We start from the raw sequence: 17,479 nt of genomic DNA, 5'->3' as shown, positions 1-17,479 counted from the left end.
GAGCCTTAAGCATTACCATGCCTTTTGAGGCATGTTTCAAAACAGCCTTTCCTAGCCTCTGGCCTCTCCAGATGTGTGGAGTTAATTTCCAAAATTCCTCAACAATAGTTAAGTTGTCTAAGAGCTGAAGGTCAAACAACCTAGTTGTTCTAAGCCAAATATAGACATCAAGTCAGAATTATTTCAAGATTAAAAACAGTCAGCTGAGCATTCCCCAGCAAAATAACTTCCTTTCCCTGCATATGAAAAATATACTATATAAGCTTAAATAAACTTTAGACAATTGCTAACAGTCCTAAAATGACCATGTACAAATGATAATAACTTTTAAAACAGAAAGTGATACAACTATGAATACAAGGGGGAAAAATCCCTTGGGATTTTGCAAAATTGGTACTGGACAGAAATGAACATCCTAAAAAATAAAATAAAATAAAAATCAACTGGACTTATGGTCATCAATTGACCTGTATCCCAGTTAACTCATTAAAAGGCTGAGTGGTTGTGTCTTGATTCATTTGAATGTTACATGAACGATATTAGAACTTATATCATTACTGTTTCTGACAAGTTTCAGTATAAAAACAGGACCAATTTTGTTTATATTACTTTTTGCCCATCTTCAGGAAACTTCTCTATACACATCTGAAGAAGGCAAGCATACTATGAAAGACTTAGTAGAATCAAATGACTGTGAATAGTGACTCAATCTTTAATCAAGGGAAATGTATAATATAAACAATCAGGAGATGCTGACTTTTTTTCAGACACAAAGCACTAAGGCTTAAGCTATATAAGCTCATCAGTATTTTAAGGAACTATTTTATATATTAATCTTTTAACAGCGCCTTTATTACTTTGTGAGTAACTCAAGGTGGCAAACACACATACTTTTTCCTCCTCTTTGCTTTCCCCATAACAACAATCTTATGACGTGGGCTGAGAGTGACTGCCCCAAAAAGTTATCCAGCTGGCTTTCATGCCTAAAAAGGGACTAGTCTCCTGGTTTCTGGGCCAGCATCTTAAAACCACTATGCCAAATATTAGTATCTTTTTAAATAGTGATTTTATTAAAAATTACAATTGGAAAGATAAAACCAATACAAACTAAAAAATGAAATAAAAGAAAAAATAAAAAGTTCAGAAAGGAAAAAGAGGTATAGAAACTAAGGTAAAATAATATAGCAAAGGGGATATATGTCAGTTAGTCATCCCTCTTCATCCCAACAAGTCTAAGCAGTTTACCACCTTCTGTTAAAATAAAACAAATCTCTTCTTCCCATGTCCCATATCTCATCTAGAAACTAAACCTTAACTGCCTCATTTCAGTCCTAATCAGCAAACTATTTAGGGTTATCAGAGATAACAACATTTATTTTAACCTAGATCAAAGAAATCAGCTTTAGAATTCTTCCTTTTTTGTTAACAATCTTGATTTTTAATCTCTTCAAATAATGTACTACAGCTTTGTTTCTTCTCATTTCTTTTCTTTTGATCCTGCCCAAAACAATTCTTCAAAGCTTTAACAAGTCTTTTTTGTGAATCCAGTGTAAGAAAATTAACCAAGCAACTCTTTTGGTTTGTTATTTGTATATCCTTTTTCCTTATAATTAAAAACATAATTATAATAACATTTTGTATAACTGGTATAGCATCTTTTTTCATATCATTCTTGTAGCCTGTCATTTTAAAATCCACTTACGTAACAAATGCAGTCTTACAGATGCAGACATTCTTAAAATTAATTTCTGAGCCTACTGTTCCAAAATACTCTCCAATATGTCCAATGTCCAAAAATATTTTGCTTATTAGTAAGTCAAATTTAAGTATTATTTTCCCTTAATTATAATCTTTAGATCCTTCTGGTTCTCTCTCAACCTTCCACATTTCATCCTTGTTTTTAAAGAATTCAAACCAAAGCATTTTCCCACAGAAGGGATTCAAAATCTTAATTCAAATCCATCTGGACCCTTCATCCATTTGTAACTTTCCAAAATAAAGTTATAATCACTCTTTTGCTCTTTATTCCAAAAAGAGAGAGACATGTTTTTATAAGTCCTCAAACTTGTACTTAAAACTTATTTATTTTGCTAAGGATTGAAGTAAACTCACCTGAAGCTGTAAAATGTATCAATGTAAAGCATAATTTATGGAAAGCAGTTAACAAGCAATAGCCAAAAATGATTTGAAAAGGAAATATGTGAACCCAGTGTCCTTTTTGAAGGCACGAAGCACAATTTCAGGAAGATGGCTATTTCACTGTCTCCCAGAGTTCTAAACCCACCAGAATCCTGTTTCACAGTCTTCTTGCGAGGAGCATCTGTACAGAGCACTTGTGAGCAATCTCACGTTCTCTCCTCATCCAGAGAGGAATTAAGAAGAACCAATGTACTTGCTGGCTCTTCATTTGGCCTTGGTTGTTGGCTCCACTTGACTAGATTTAAATACTAATATTAATGTACTGCTTTTGCAAAACCCCAAACCAGTTTTAATTTCACCAATGCGTATTACTATATGCATCCACAAATACTGTATTGAATCCTGTGCTATTTGACTGAAAGATTCTGTTCCAGCTAGTAGATAGGTTTGTTAATCCCGGCCTATATTTCTGTATAGGCTGAGGTTGGAATACTGAATGTAATCCAATATTCAGCTTCCCCGAGCTCCAGATTGAGCAGAAAAGTATGAATAAGTCTGCACTTGAAAAATCAAAATTCTTTTCCAACTGAACAAATGGTTAAACGTATTTAGACAAGTCAAACACTTTAAGAAAGGGGTTTTCAAAATGTGGACCAAAGAGAAATCTCAGGGGATTATAAAAATTTTTGGAGGGGGGAATGCCTCATTCTCCCTGGACAACTGTCAGATTTTCTACAGTTGTTTTTATAAAGAGTACATCTTGATACAAAATAAATGTAAGACAAGAAGTAAAATTAGCTTTCTCAAAAATAAAACCCAGATCTTAAAAATTATGCAAAATGAGCAAGCTCTTTCTTTCCTTTTAAAATATATTTTTTGATTCTTTTATTGCTTCTAATGAAAAATAATAAATGTGAAATGTGAACTTTATAAGTCACAATATTCTATCAATTTATTTGTTATAGAGGTTAAACTTAATTAAAAACTAAATGGTATGATTATTGCTCAGCCCTCACCACTAATTTGTAGCATTTAAAAAATACTCATCTGACTGTGGTGTTTTGATACTGTTTCCAAAAGAAGTAAACATTCAGAATATTCTGGGATGATTTATTTATGTATTGTTTCAATACATATATTAAGAAATGACAATTTATTCCTTAACTTTCCAGATAAATAAGCCAAATTACGTTCAAAGAACATACTTCTTCTTGAAATAAAGATATATCCCATAGAAATTTTCCATATTTTTGGTTCTTAGAAATTTAACACTTGTCTTTGACTTTTATTGAGCAAAAGACATGCCAACTGGTCCACTGATTTGGGCTGTCCACACTATAACTTTGGTGAGAATGAATGCATGTCTATAGGATAAAATATTTCAAAATAGATCAGTTGATCAACACTACTTAGTTAAAAAAATCGTACTGTACAAAAGGGGGGAAAACTTAATATTTCAAAAGAAGGGGAAAAAAATAACAAGAAAAATGCTAATCCTTAACATTTACTAATATTCCTCCACAGTTAAAAATTCACGGGCATATATCCCCTTTTCCACAAATCTGGGTGGGGAAGTGGGGGTTCTTGAGAAAGTCAAACCCTTTTATTTAAATATATAAAAACTTACCGTAATTTTTTCTATATTTGAAGACATTCTTGAATGCCTTGAATCTAACAAGGGAAGGGTATTCATGTTATATTATGAATGAGCTTTTTAGCTTTTTTTTCTTCAGTAATGCAGTAGCAATTACAAGCTGTGTTAAAGTGAGATTAAAACAGACTTCGTTTTTCTACCTTAGCCCACCAGAGTTATCAAATGAATCCTCTCAACACAGACAAGGGAAACATTAGACTGTGGGTCAAGACTGCCATGCTAGGTCCATTTAATAAAAAATCTCAAATAACTAAAAGTTATCTATAAAGAGACTACTAATACTACTGCTATTTCCTTCTAATGGTGTATTTGCTCTCTGCCGGAGTACAATATGTTTATTAGGCCTCACAAAAGAACTGTGGTACCAGAGAGCCTTTTAGTTCCTTTCATCTGTGGCTCTTAAAAGAAAATTAAGAGGAAGATATAACCAAGTCAGCTGTGTTTTTCTCAACATATCTTTCCAAATTATGTTAAAGCTAATACAAAGAGCTATCTTATCAGAGTTAAGTGGTATGTTATTCTTGTAACTATAAACTTTAGTCTCTTTGCTGATCTGTTTAGTAATAACAAATTTTAAGCAAAGCCATTTAAAAAGATGGCAGACATTTATGACATTTTTTCCTTATGACCTAAACAATTTTTCAAAGACCAGTTCTAGTAACCTTTACCACAAATGCATTATTGTGCATATCTTCTCTTTAAAAAAATATTTTAAAAGGTATTTACCATCTGTCTTTTGGAAAATTCTTTACAATTTCATTAATGATGGGCTGATAGCAAGAATCTCTCTCAGGTTTCCCAGTTTCACTCCAATCTCTTACAAATTGTTTCAGAGTGGATTTTAATTTATCCATGTCAAAAGTTGAAGCTGGTGTAATCTTTCCATTTCCCTAATTTTAAAAAAAGTTAGCTACAGATTAATCTGATACATTATCATAACATAAAATGTAGTACTAATAATTATATCCAAATCAGCTCTTAACACATGTTACATGATGCTGTCATATAATATACTGTAACACATCAAAAAGTTGACATTTATTATTCAGGATAAAAGTTGTTTGGTGAGCCTTTTCTCAGCAGTAGCTTCTCACTGCTGTTCACATGTGTCTACATCCTATATCCAAATATAAGTCAATACTTTGCTTTGTTGATAAGGTGCTGAGAGTACATATTATATTAGTTTATATTCACAAAGATAAGTGATAAATACCGACTAGCAAAGAGGGAAGTCACCTGATTAAGAAGTTTAGAAATGGAGGTCATGACTGGCAATTAAATGGTGAACATGTACTTACATATGTCTAGTAGCTGCTGAAAACAGCTGCTAGTTTAAAACCAGAAAAAAGGTTAGTGATCCTAAAATGAATCAGGCAGGATTTGCACTGCTGAAAGTCTATTACTTCATAAATTGTCTAAAGTTCATTAAGTGATCCATAATTCATAGTGGTGGAAAGGAAGAGGACCAGCACAGAGAAGCTACACTGGGATTCAAAATGATGGAAAAGAAAAAGATAAAAGTTTTTACTGGTCAAAGTCACTCCAGTTGGATCAAGGTCAATTAATAGTAGATGTGGTCTGTGAGAAAATTTGGAAAAAATTCCACTAATACTTGTAAGGTCTTTCTTAATTCTAAAATTAAGTAGAATTAGGATAGAGCAGACATATGTAAAACTGGACAATAATAAGCACACATATCCATGCTTAGACCTGACTAGAACTGAAAATGGGTGCTAAAAAATATTCCTTGTATTCCTAAAACATGATCTTATCTGGGAACTGTTCATATTGATATTTATTTATTTATTTATTTTAATTCCATTTATATCCCGCCCTTCTCCGAAGACTCAGGGCGGCTTTACAAACTTAGCAGTAGCCTTCATTCTATGTATATGCCTGCTTATTATGATATGAAGACCATTGGAGCCTGTTAATTCCACTTGAAAAATTTAAGGCTAAAGAAAGGAACCATTATTTATGTCTTGAACAGTAGTTTAAATGTAAAGGGAATAATAAAATCTGGAATACTGTTTTGCACTATAACTGAATGTCAAACCCTTCAATCAGTCTCAGGACATAGGCATAAACTAAAGATAATAAATAGTGGTCACCAGTGGAAAATAAGAATCAACTTCAAGCAAAAAACCAGGGTAGAATTGGAAAAGATCTAACTACTTTTAATTTCAAAAGTCTGAAAATCACAGAGAAAAGACCAACTTTGAATGGGTGGGCATAGCTTTTGTGGAAATAAAAATTATGTATCTTCTATTTGTGTAAACATTCCTCCTTATCGCTAATTAAAGAGAATCATGATTTACTGGAATGAACTAGAATGGTATTTCATTTGTAAAATCCAAGACAGGTTTTATCAATTTTCCTACAACTTTCTTAATTTAACCCAAGAAATATGAAAACTATTTTCATGTGTAAAAAGCCTATGTATGAATCACTAAAGAAATTTTTAAAAATTAAAATGTTACAAGAAAATAGGTTTTTTTAGAAATAAAATGATCAACATACATCACCATCATATTCTCTATTTTCAAACATTCGGGTACAGTCATTCACAATAGACTGCAAGATCCCTTGATTGTGATCAACACATTTTCGAATCTTGTCAAGATGAGGAAGGAACTGAGGTAATAATTTCTGTTGCATGGCTGGAAGAGTCCTAAATTGTCTTTCTGCACGATTCACTCTTTCATGCATATTAATTCTAGAAATTAAAAAAATGAGTATCAGAAATAATGAGTAAAACAAAGTTCTGTTGGTATCAATCTTGTATATTTTCAGTGGATTCCCATTTGGAAACATTTTTAAATCACATATATAAATTTATCAGAACAGGTATCATTTCACCCCAAAGTCAATATGCCAGTAAATAATCAACATACAGTTAGAATCCTGTCAAAATTAACAATTTAGGATCCCACGAAGTTCAGTGTTAGATAGAACAATGATCCAAAATCTATTTTATATTAATAACAAATGTGTTTCAGTTACTTGGATGACATTGTTTTAGAAGAAATAACAAATGCAAATGGCCTGTCACTAGTAGCCATTTAAATTTATAAACTTTGCAAAACAGCACACAGATATTCTTTCAGAAAACTTTCTAATCAGAAGGTAAATGTATTTTAAAACTTTCACGGAATTGTTGACTTCATTCTGTGGTGGTTTTAAATTGTTTTAAACTGTAGGTGTTTCAAATAGCTCTAACACAATGGAGACACAATGAGTTTTATATACTTTAAACTGTTACACCTTAATTTTTTACATTTTAAATTATATGGAATGAATGTGCTATTGCAGAAATGCAATTAATAAATATAACATTTTTATTAAAAAAAACCACAGTTAAAAGATCACAAATAGCCTATACTAGGGTGAGCTGCAGATTTGGCAGCTCCATTACTTTCACAGACACAAATGGCTACAGCAGGGGTGTCAAACTGCCGGCCTGCAGGCTGGATGCGTCATCAGGAAACCGCACCCACCCCATTGTTGGCAATAGAGAAAAAGCTTCGATACGTCGTGCGATGTCATGTGACATCGCAAGTTTGACATGTTTGGGCTACAGGTTAAAAAGTGTTGAAATTCATCTTGATGGATTCCTAACACTAACCACAAACTGAAAGAGTAAATAAATTAATATGGACATGGCAATAAATTTGGAAGTGATAATTTAGAAAACTTCATAAACTGTGTAATAGACAATGGCATGTTCATCTGCTCTATGATTTTGAAAACAGAAGTGAAACAATAAACATTTAAACAATCCTGTCACAACTACTCAGAATTTTGCAATATTCAATACACCTTATTGCCAGGAAACCTTAGTTTGTACTGTTTGTTTTTGTTCGCTCATTTATGACTCTTCGTGACCTAATAGACCTCATTTCTCCAAGTTTATCTGCCAGTAACAGCTATTTAAATACTTGAAAGGTTGTGCACACATGATCAGTGCTATTATCTACCCATTTTGTCCTCTGTTGGTCTTTTTTTTAAAAAAAAAAATTCACTTTGATATTTCCAAGCATCATGACCTTCTCTAAGTGACTCTTGCCTACATATTATGTGTCCAAAACATTTAAACTGCAGTTTTTTATGAGTGCTTCCACAAATGGTCTCATTTTATTTCTTTAATATTAAATAATTTGTTCTTCAATATAATCCAAGATAATCTCAACAATTTTTCTAGTGGCACAACTCAAAGAGATTCATTTTTCTTCATTCAGACTTTTTGAGGATCCAGTTTTCAAAACCATATGTTACAACTGGGAAAACAATCACCTTCAAAATGCATCCATCGTTAGGTGTGATGTCTCTGCAGTTTAACAAGTTATCTAAATGTGTTGTAATAATTCCCTTAAATAGGAGACATCATTTCATGATTTACATAATAAAAAGATATGTTCTAAAACAATATTCCAATCTAAAACAATACCCCCAAATGCTTCCATGCTAGACCTCTCATAATCCCCACCAATGGCTAAGATCAATAGGAACCCTAAGAGTTAGATTCAAAACACCTGGATGGTGCCAGATTGGCATCTTACTTCAGAGTAAGTCCCAGTGTACTCAGCAGGGGTTAATTTATGAGTAAGTTTTATTAAATGGGTGTCCCAGCTTTTTCCCTAGAATTTAAGGCTAATTGTGAGACAAATTGAGCTGAAAGAAAGTGAACTGGCCCCAGGTCTCTCAATGAGTTTCCATGGTTGAGGCTGGGCTTCAATTGGGTATAGTTAGTCCTCGACTTATGATCACAATTGAGCCCAAAATTTATGTTGCTAAGTGAGAAATTTGTTAAGTAAGTTTTGCCCCATTTTATGACTTTTCTTGCCACATTTGTTAAGTGAATCACTGCAGTTGTTAAATTAGTAACCTGGTTATTAAGCGAAGCTGACTTCCCATTCTCTGCTAGTCATAAGGTCAAAAAAAGATGACCCCGGGACATTGCAACCATCATATGAACCAGTTGTCAAGCTCTGCATGTAAATCATGTGACCATGGGGATGCTGCAACAGCCATAAGTGTGAAAAATAGTCATAAGTTACTTTTTCCACTTCTGTTGTAACTTCGAAGTCACTAAAGGAAATGTTGTGAGTCGAGGACTACTTGTATTCCCGGCCCTTGATCACTCAAGCCCCTCTCCCTCCGTGGGTAGATTCTGCTACGAATTGGTGGATCAGGGGTCCTATACTCCAGGTATGGGGGATGAAGGATATCACAGCAAGCGGGGGAGTGAATCGGTTACCCATAGTAACGGAAGGCATTGATAATTCTCCGGAAGTGCTCCCGTTCCTGCTTCTCCTCCTCTTTTCCGTCCACCTTGGTGGTCGCCAACTGCTGCAGCGAGTCCGGCTCGCACCGGGTGTTCCCTGCCGCCGCTTCTCCATCTCGCGTGCCCAGCTCCGCCTGTTCTTCGTCTTCCTCGCTCTCCCGGCTGTCTCCGCGCATCGCCTTGCCCCGCGGCGGCTGCTGCCCTCGCCGGGACATCCCAGCCGCCTTGCCCCGACGCCGAGCGCGAACGGCCGCTCCGGCTCCACGCGCCTTTTTCCGCGCACGCCGACGCGCTTGCGGATTCATAGAGAACAGCTGCAAGGCACCGGTTCAGCCAACCATCTTTCGCGGAACGCGGCTCTACGGCTCGCGCACCCGGGCACGGCTACCCAATGCGCAAGCGCGTGACACGAAAAAAGAGGGCGACCCGCCACGCATGCGTGTTTCGGCGCCTGCGACCGGATTGAGATGATAGCTAGCGATGAAGCAAACCTCTGTTTCATTCAGGAAACAAAGCTGAATGAAGGCTGAAGCTATCCTGGCTAGAGGTGTGCATCGCTTCCCGTTTATGGCACGTGACTTCACCGCGTTTTGGTTCCGACCTGCGTTTTGTATCTTTTGTTCCTAAGCCAGAAACGAGTGGTTGGGGTTCTGCATTTCTAACTCCTACGGAACCGATAGGACTCTCACGTAAACACGGGTGCAATCCACCATGAGCTCCCACCCCATCCAAGTGTTGAGTATTTGCAGAGCTTCCTCTAACTGCGAATCTTAGCCTATCATCTATCTCGAATCCCCATTAGGGACGCTTGATAAGAAGGATTACCATCCCTCTGGAAGAAAACAAAAGGCTGAAACTTGGATTGTATACCTTTGGAGAGAGGAACTCCATTTGAATATTTCATGATATGCGTTTGCTGCATGGGTCAAGTCACGAAAACTATTCTTAAATTCAGGAGCGAATTTAGTACTTAAGGATCCAAAGATGCATTAGTAAATGGTCCTTTTGGGTTTCTTCCCAAAACGTGAGTTGAAATGACAATTTTCCATTTTTTTCTCTTAGAAAAACAACAAAAAAAGCAATAATAGCAAGGACATATTAGAAAATATTAGCCCAAAGTACTTTTCTTGAGATCGCAGTATATACTGTAACCTAGTGAGAAAATTAGATTTCTTAATAATGTGCATAATGGTAATGATAATATGATAAAGACAATACTGATGAATTAATAATGTTAGAGCTACCATGTTATAGATTTCCCTACAGGACCCTTTTTTATATATGCTTCTGTTTCAAATGATTATAAGTACTTTTTATATATAAAATTTTTAATGGTCAGTTTCATTAAGATAGGCACTTTGGCACTTGCTTAAAACAGTAATCCAGGGCTGTCAAACGTCACATGACGTGTTGTGACATATCGTGACTTTTTTGCTATTGCTGGCAATGTGGTGGGCGCAGTTTCGCTATGATGCACCCGGCCCATAGGCCGGCAGTTTGACACCCCTGCAAGTAATCCATTTTTCAAACATTTTCACAGTTTTTTATATATACAATGGAGAGCTTTATTAAATTTCAAAAAATACAAACATACAGAGAAAGGAGGGAAGGGATAAAAGGGAAAAGTTTTAACAAGTGACCAAAAATAAATAAATACATAAAACAAATATATACAAAAAGTGCCAACCAACCAACTTTTTTCAGTACAGAAACAATGATAAAATACAACAACCTCTTAAGTTTTTGACAATATTTATTAAGAAAGGGAGTTAGAGGAATTGCAACAACTGAATTGGTACCGAACCACAACCACTATATCCCATAGTACAGAAGAGCTGAGTTTTCTTCATTTAATTTTTACTGCTTTTCTGTCAACTGGCAAGGAGGTGTGGGATTTTCTTCTGTGATTCATGAAGGAAATTAAGTGGTTGTTATGAAACTGTCCAGGCTGGGAACCATATTTATGCATGCATAATAATGCCTTGCTCACCTATAGAAAAAAGTTCATAGATGTGCTGTATCTTTTCATAGTCAATAATCTGTTTCCAATGTTAATATAGCCATAAATTATTCCTTTTTATTTTAGAATGAACTATGAAAAATGAACTGTAGTATTTATCATAGTAATTCTTTGCTTTCCCAAAGGCCTCCAATATAAGGCTTCATTGTTACATGCCTAAAGTAGAAATTGATTCAAAGGGATTTATTTTATGTAGCAATTGCGAATTTAATAAACCCTATTTTGGTGTAACTAGTTAATCAAATATATGCACGTAACATTTTGGAAAGTGTAATTTTGCAAAAATGATGCAATCATTTTCCTTATAAGTAACATAAAAAAACTTATGAATTAAATTTGAATGCCAACTTAAGTTTTAGCTGTAAAAGGGAAAATTAAGTGTTCTGGGAGGATCTCAATAAACCTGGGTTTATTGCAAAAGGCAGTTTTTGTAACACTTCTGTGAAGATATGTTTCTTAAACTGACGGACTTTCTCCAGCAAGTTTACTAATACCTATATGCAACACTTGCAGATTACTGGAGATATTATTATTACTTGAATGTCCCAATTTTCTGGATATTGGAATTTTTTTAAAAGATGAACATTTAATAGCCATCAATTGCTGTTCACAATCTGCCAGTACCTGCAGTAGGATTTATTGGAGAGGGATGGTCTTAGATCACACAACAAAATACTGAAGCCCTAATAGCTGTCCAAGGATACCAAGAGTTGAACCTGTACTTCTGTGGGACCAGCTTATGTTTGTCAAGAGGCTTTCATCTGATTTCACATATACCGTATTTTCCGGCGTATAAGACGACTGGGTGTATAAGACAACCCCCTATATTTCCTGTTAAATTATAGGGTTTGGGCTATACTCGCCGTATAAGACTACCCCTCTTTCAACGCACACCAAATAAAAATTAAAACATCAGATTTGATTTTAATATGGTAATTTTAATTCAAATGCTTATGACATGCAGGTACTTAGTAGGAAAACTGTCACTTATAAACATAAGGCTGTTTGTCATCAAACATGTAAAAATAAAACAGTGCAAGTGAATTAAACTTTTCCTAATTCACTCTAAAGCTTTCCCTGCGCAGACCAAATGGGAGATCCGCTCCAGGTTTTCTAGCCAGCCCGCCCAGTTCCTGAGTCAAATGTGTCCTTAGAGCTAAGCAGCTGCTCTGACTGCTGCATTCCCCACCTGCCTTTCAAGTTGGGATAGACTGCAGCTGCTCTTCAACTTTAGAAGGAAAGACGCCCAGACCCCAGCCTGTAAAAAATCACAGACTGCAGCTTCTTCTCCAATTGGTCCCAATGGGAGATCCGCTCCAGGTTTTCCAGCCAGCCCTGTCCCTAAAGTTTCAGCACCCAGCGTATAAGACGACCCCTGACTTTTGAGAAGATTTTCATGGGTTAAAAAGTCTTATATGCCAGAAAACATGGTACTGGGAAACACACATGTAGAAATCTAATGATGCATATGGCATTATCTCCAGTTTACTTAATGCAAATGATCTTAACTCAGGCAAACTACTTACTTTTCTTTTCCAGTGCCTCCATTATATCATTATATATCCTTGAACAGAGGTCTTCCTGTGACTTTGTCCCATCCAAATAAACTGCAAAAGGTAGAAAACAAATGCAAATTACTTTCAGCAGAGGAAAAGTCAGTGTCGCTTTATTGCTGAGAAAGGTGGTATATACATTTAAATAAGTAAATAATAAAAATATATAAATATAAGATATCCACCAGCACAGTTCATATGGAGAGTTATAACTTAAGGTCCATGCAATCAAAAAAACACAATTTGAACACTAAGTGTGAGCTTATAAATATCTAGTACTTTAAGAAAACATTTGGGAACTAGGAACCCTCTTATCACATTCATAGCTGTTCACCTTCCACATAAATGCAAATAAATATTGAGCAATTTTTTAAAAATATAGGAACTATGTATTTATAAATATGGCTATGCAATATGCAAATATCACAGACACCTGGGAGAACTATAATAATGTTAGCTGTACCAATGCTCATTCCATTTTCTTCCATTTCTCTCCTGTGTTTCTGATACATGGGCCACACATGTCCATCGAAGTAACCAGGTGGGTCTGGTGGACTGTATGTTCTGTTGCTACATTAAATAAACAAAACAAAAACCAAAGTAGTTCTTATTAGTTTGATAATCTTTAAATGGTTTCTTTTTTTCTGTATTTCACTCTTAGATTTTTTATAATCCAGCATTTCATATTGTTCGATACTACTACTTTTAAGCCATTTTCATAATTTTTGTCACAGTCCCTCAAGCATAGTGTGTCCCTTAAAGAAATTTAACATAATGTTTCTTTGATTCTTCAAACCTTTGTAGCGCTAGGGAAATAGTTGAGCACTTACAAATTTTTGAATATACTAGCTAAACTATAGCTGAACTTACAAACTCAACTGTCATTAATTCTATCATTCTACGATCAAGAACACAGAAAGGATCACAAATTAACGACCTTCAAATTAAATCTTTATTATAGCCATAAGACCAGCAGCATCCCCACCCTGTGTTCAGAGATCATCTTCGCAATGAAGATTACTAGCAAATAACAAAAGAACTGTCATAAGGAAAGATCAGTCATGCTGATCTAAGTAGATTCTATGGCAGCGCTTTTCAACCAGTGCTAAGGGTACCACCTGTGGTACCTTGGCACCTGGTAGGTGGTACGCAACCATCCTAGAAAAGTGGTAGCGGGGGAGGGGAATGACCTGAACCAGTGGCAGCACCACACAAGCCTGAGCAAGAGACGGCTGGAGATGCAGGGCTGTCAGGGCTCAGCGGAAGTGCCAGGATCAGCACCAGGCTCCAGCTGGAGCTCGGCGCTGATCCTGGTGCTTCTGCTGAGCCCAGAAGAAGCTCCAATCAGCTGGAATGTGGCAGCATCCCAGGGTCTTGCGATTTACGTTCAGGTGCTTGGCAACTGATTCATATTTATGATGGTCACAGTGTCCCAGGGTCATGTGAAGTGACCAAAAGCTGCTGCAACCACCCAGCAGAGGAGGAGGGAATAAAAACCAAAGACCCACCCCACCCCCATTGCCAATCCTCAACAAAATGCTCATAACAATGAAAACCTCGGAAAGGAGGAAGAGCACCGCCAGGCGGGCAGGCAGGTGTCTTGCTCGGCTGTGGCTTGGGGGGGCACTTTTTTCAGTACCATTGTAACTGAACCGTCACCAAGCAAACTGTTATAAGTCGACTACCTGTACTTCATAACTTTTTTCCTTTTTTTGGGGGGGGGTCATCAAGTTTTTGACACCTTGCTAGGCGACTAGTGGTACTCGGATGTTGCCATATCCTAAAAGTGGTACAGTGGGTGAAAAGGTTGAAAAGCCCTGTTCTATGGTGTCTTAAGATTCTATTACAGATCTGTGCAAAAAACCTACTGCTTCCTGAAGCTCTGAGACAAGATTGGTTTCCTTCAATGAAGAAGAAGCTGGCAATGGTCACCCTATTTTTTGCAACTGTCAAAAACATCCTGTCCACCCTGTCTCAGCTTCCACCTCTAAGCAAAAAACAATCCTTGGCTCCATTTGTTGCAAAAGGTAACAGTTGTATTAGAAGTCAAGCGAACTGCAGCAAAGCAAAGCCAGAACTGAAAGTTGTGCGCCAAATCCCCAAGAGCATCCTCCTGGATTCACGGCTCAGTTTGGAAGATCATATAGGAGCTGTGGCCAGGGGGGCTTTTGCCCAGGTTTGCCTGGTGCGCCAGTTACGGCCCTATCTGGACCGAGATTCCCTACGCACAGTCACCCATGCGCTCGTGACCTCCCAGCTAGACTACTGCAATGCTCTCTACATGGGGCTGCCCCTGAGGACCACTCGGAGGCTTCAGCTGGTGCAGAATGCAGCCGCGCGAGTTGTGATGGGAGTCTCCCAATACTCCCATGTAACACCTCTTCTCCGCGAGCTGCATTGGCTTCCAGTTGCCCTCCGGGTGAGATTCAAGGTGCTGGTGATGACCTATAAAGCCCTAAATGGCATGGGCCCGGATTATCTGAGGGAGCACCTGCTGCCAGTGTCAATTTCCCATCATCCTGTGCGCTCCCACAGGGAGGGCCTCCTCAGGGTACCGCCGGTCAAGGATTGCCAACGGGCAATCCCCAGGGGGAGGGCGTTCTCTGTGGGCGCGCCTGCCCTATGGAATCAACTGCCAATGGAACTCCGGACTGCCCCCGACCTTCGTTCATTTCGCCGGGACCTAAAAACCTGGCTCTTTGAGCTATCTGGTCTGGACTGAGGGGTTTAATGTTTTAAAATTGTGATTTTAATTTTTTGCAGCTAGACTTAATTTAATTTTATTTTAATTTTATATTGTATTGTTTTTAAATTTTGCCTTGTAAACCGCCCTGAGTCCTTTGGGAGTAGGGCGGTATATAAACCGAATTAATAAATAATAAATAAATAAATAAGAGTAATTTTTCCCCTTAGGTATTTCTCACTACTGTTTTTGAAATAGTCACTCTGCGTATAGGCTGGTTTGCAGCTGCATTCTTCTCCCGGGGGAGCAACCTTGAAACGTGACTCAGATAAGCAAACTTACTTCCATAACTTTCACTTTCCCCCTAAGCCAGGGGTCCCTAACTCCCGGCCTGTGGATCGGTAGAAACTGAGTTGCACAAACAAGTGAACGCCCATCCATGGGATGCAGGTAGCACAAGAAACCCATGCCCCCTTCAGCCCACGGAAAAACCTCTCTCCACGGAACTGGTTCCTAGTGCCCAAAAGGTTGGGGGCTGCTGCCCTAAGCATTTCCCCTCCCTTTCACCCTCCCCCCAGGATCCATGGCAGACTACAGCAGGAGGCAGGGCTGAGGTGGCCGTTCTGATACATTCTTCTACTATGAAGGAAAACTTTCAGAAAAAAAGTAGAGACAATCACTCTCTTTATCTTTCTGAATGAAGGTCAGGTAGCAGTCAATTTCCCCTTTCCAAACACCAGTTCCAAATGCTGCCTGACAAAGGGAAATCTTGTCCATGGGCTGAATATAGTCCTCCCAACACAGACACAGCCTAAAAGTGGAGCTTATTTTGAAGTATGTCTTAAGAAGAGAAGCTTGAGGTGCCACTTTACAGAGAAAGGAGAAACAGTGGATAAAGGAAAAAAAAGTTATATTATGCATTGCTTTTAGGTGTACCATACCTTCTTCGCCTTTTACACTCTTCATAAGGAATTGTTAAGAAATACTTTTTATCCCATATATCACTAAGGGGCCTGCAAGAGTAAAACGACAAGTAAGGCATGCTGGTTTGCCATATTGCAGTTCTTGTAAATGTTAAACAACTGCTTACTTGTAGTTAAACAGAAGGAAACCTTCAATAATTAAGACCCGAAAATCTTTTGCTCCTGTCTGATCATCGTGTGTATTACTGGGTGATCTTGGTAATGCAGAGTCTTCTGGTTTTGTCATCCAAGAACGTATGCTTGCCACCATTGTCTCCATGTACAAGGCATCAAGTACTAAAAGACACACTTAAATCTTAAAATGTAAGGCAGTATTCCCAGTCTGCACTCATTCTGTTCATGAGACATTCGAGAGCCAAAGCTTGAAGTATATACTGAACAGAATGGGAGAGTTAGGAATTACTTTAAATGGTAGAAGATTTTGTTATTTTGAGCATTCAGCACTATCTGAGAAAATGCAAAGCATGTTTACTGTTGATTAATCAGGACTGGAAGCAGGAAAGTTTACAAAGTGATAGCAAGGTATAGGAGCAACAAATCCAGTTATTTCACTATAGTTCACAAATCTGTGAAATTCTGTGCAAATAACAGAAAAATGGTGCATAATGATTTAAGGACAAATTAAAAGAAACAGCAGATTAATAATTTCCAAACAATAGCAAGAAAAAAACCCCAATTGTTTCAGTTTCTCATATATAGTTTGGATTATATTAAGTATTAAATCTATCATTTAGTATATAAAATGAAATAGTACATCCTTCTTTAAGCAAAATGAATTAAAATAATTATATGAAGTCTTTTAAGGCAGTAGGATGTTATGCTTAAAACAGTTGATTACATTTAATTATTCAAAGCTATATGAAGGAAGTAAACTAACACATTTATTTGTATAATCAATATATTACTGGGGGTAAAAAAAGTGAATTTGGAAAGTCTATATGTTTCTCTGCGTGGCAAAAGTGTGGAATCAAAGCATTTTTCTAATGAACAAGTTTGAGGTCAACTGGGGCAAATGCCTGTTGAATTCATTCACTTATGCTATCTCTAAAGTACTTACTGTATTTTAATGATTAACTGCTTTCCATTTAACTGCTTAATGAAAAATACTTATATCCCAAAAATAAACTGAATTTTGTAGGCACTCACGTCCTTTTCAAGAACAG

General features: G+C 37.0%; 1 protein-coding gene across 1 annotated transcript in view; it reads right to left on the bottom strand.

Moving 5' to 3' along the window:
- The window catches only part of CARNMT1 (carnosine N-methyltransferase 1), a 30,682-nt gene that overhangs the window by 7,314 nt on the left and 5,889 nt on the right, over nucleotides 1–17,479 (bottom strand). The window contains exons 5-11 of the mRNA XM_081318874.1: nucleotides 16,424–16,604; nucleotides 16,275–16,346; nucleotides 13,114–13,220; nucleotides 12,624–12,704; nucleotides 9,051–9,408; nucleotides 6,314–6,509; nucleotides 4,520–4,683 (exon numbers count right to left, since the gene is read on the bottom strand). Of these exons, the coding sequence (XP_081175000.1) occupies nucleotides 4,520–4,683; nucleotides 6,314–6,509; nucleotides 9,051–9,408; nucleotides 12,624–12,704; nucleotides 13,114–13,220; nucleotides 16,275–16,346; nucleotides 16,424–16,604 (1,159 nt within the window). The remainder of the gene's footprint in view (nucleotides 1–4,519; nucleotides 4,684–6,313; nucleotides 6,510–9,050; nucleotides 9,409–12,623; nucleotides 12,705–13,113; nucleotides 13,221–16,274; nucleotides 16,347–16,423; nucleotides 16,605–17,479) is intronic.

Source organism: Vipera berus (assembly GCF_964194415.1).
Source record: "Vipera berus genome assembly, chromosome: 2".
NCBI lineage: Eukaryota > Metazoa > Chordata > Lepidosauria > Squamata > Viperidae > Vipera > Vipera berus.
This window is presented reverse-complemented; position numbering and strand designations above follow the sequence as displayed.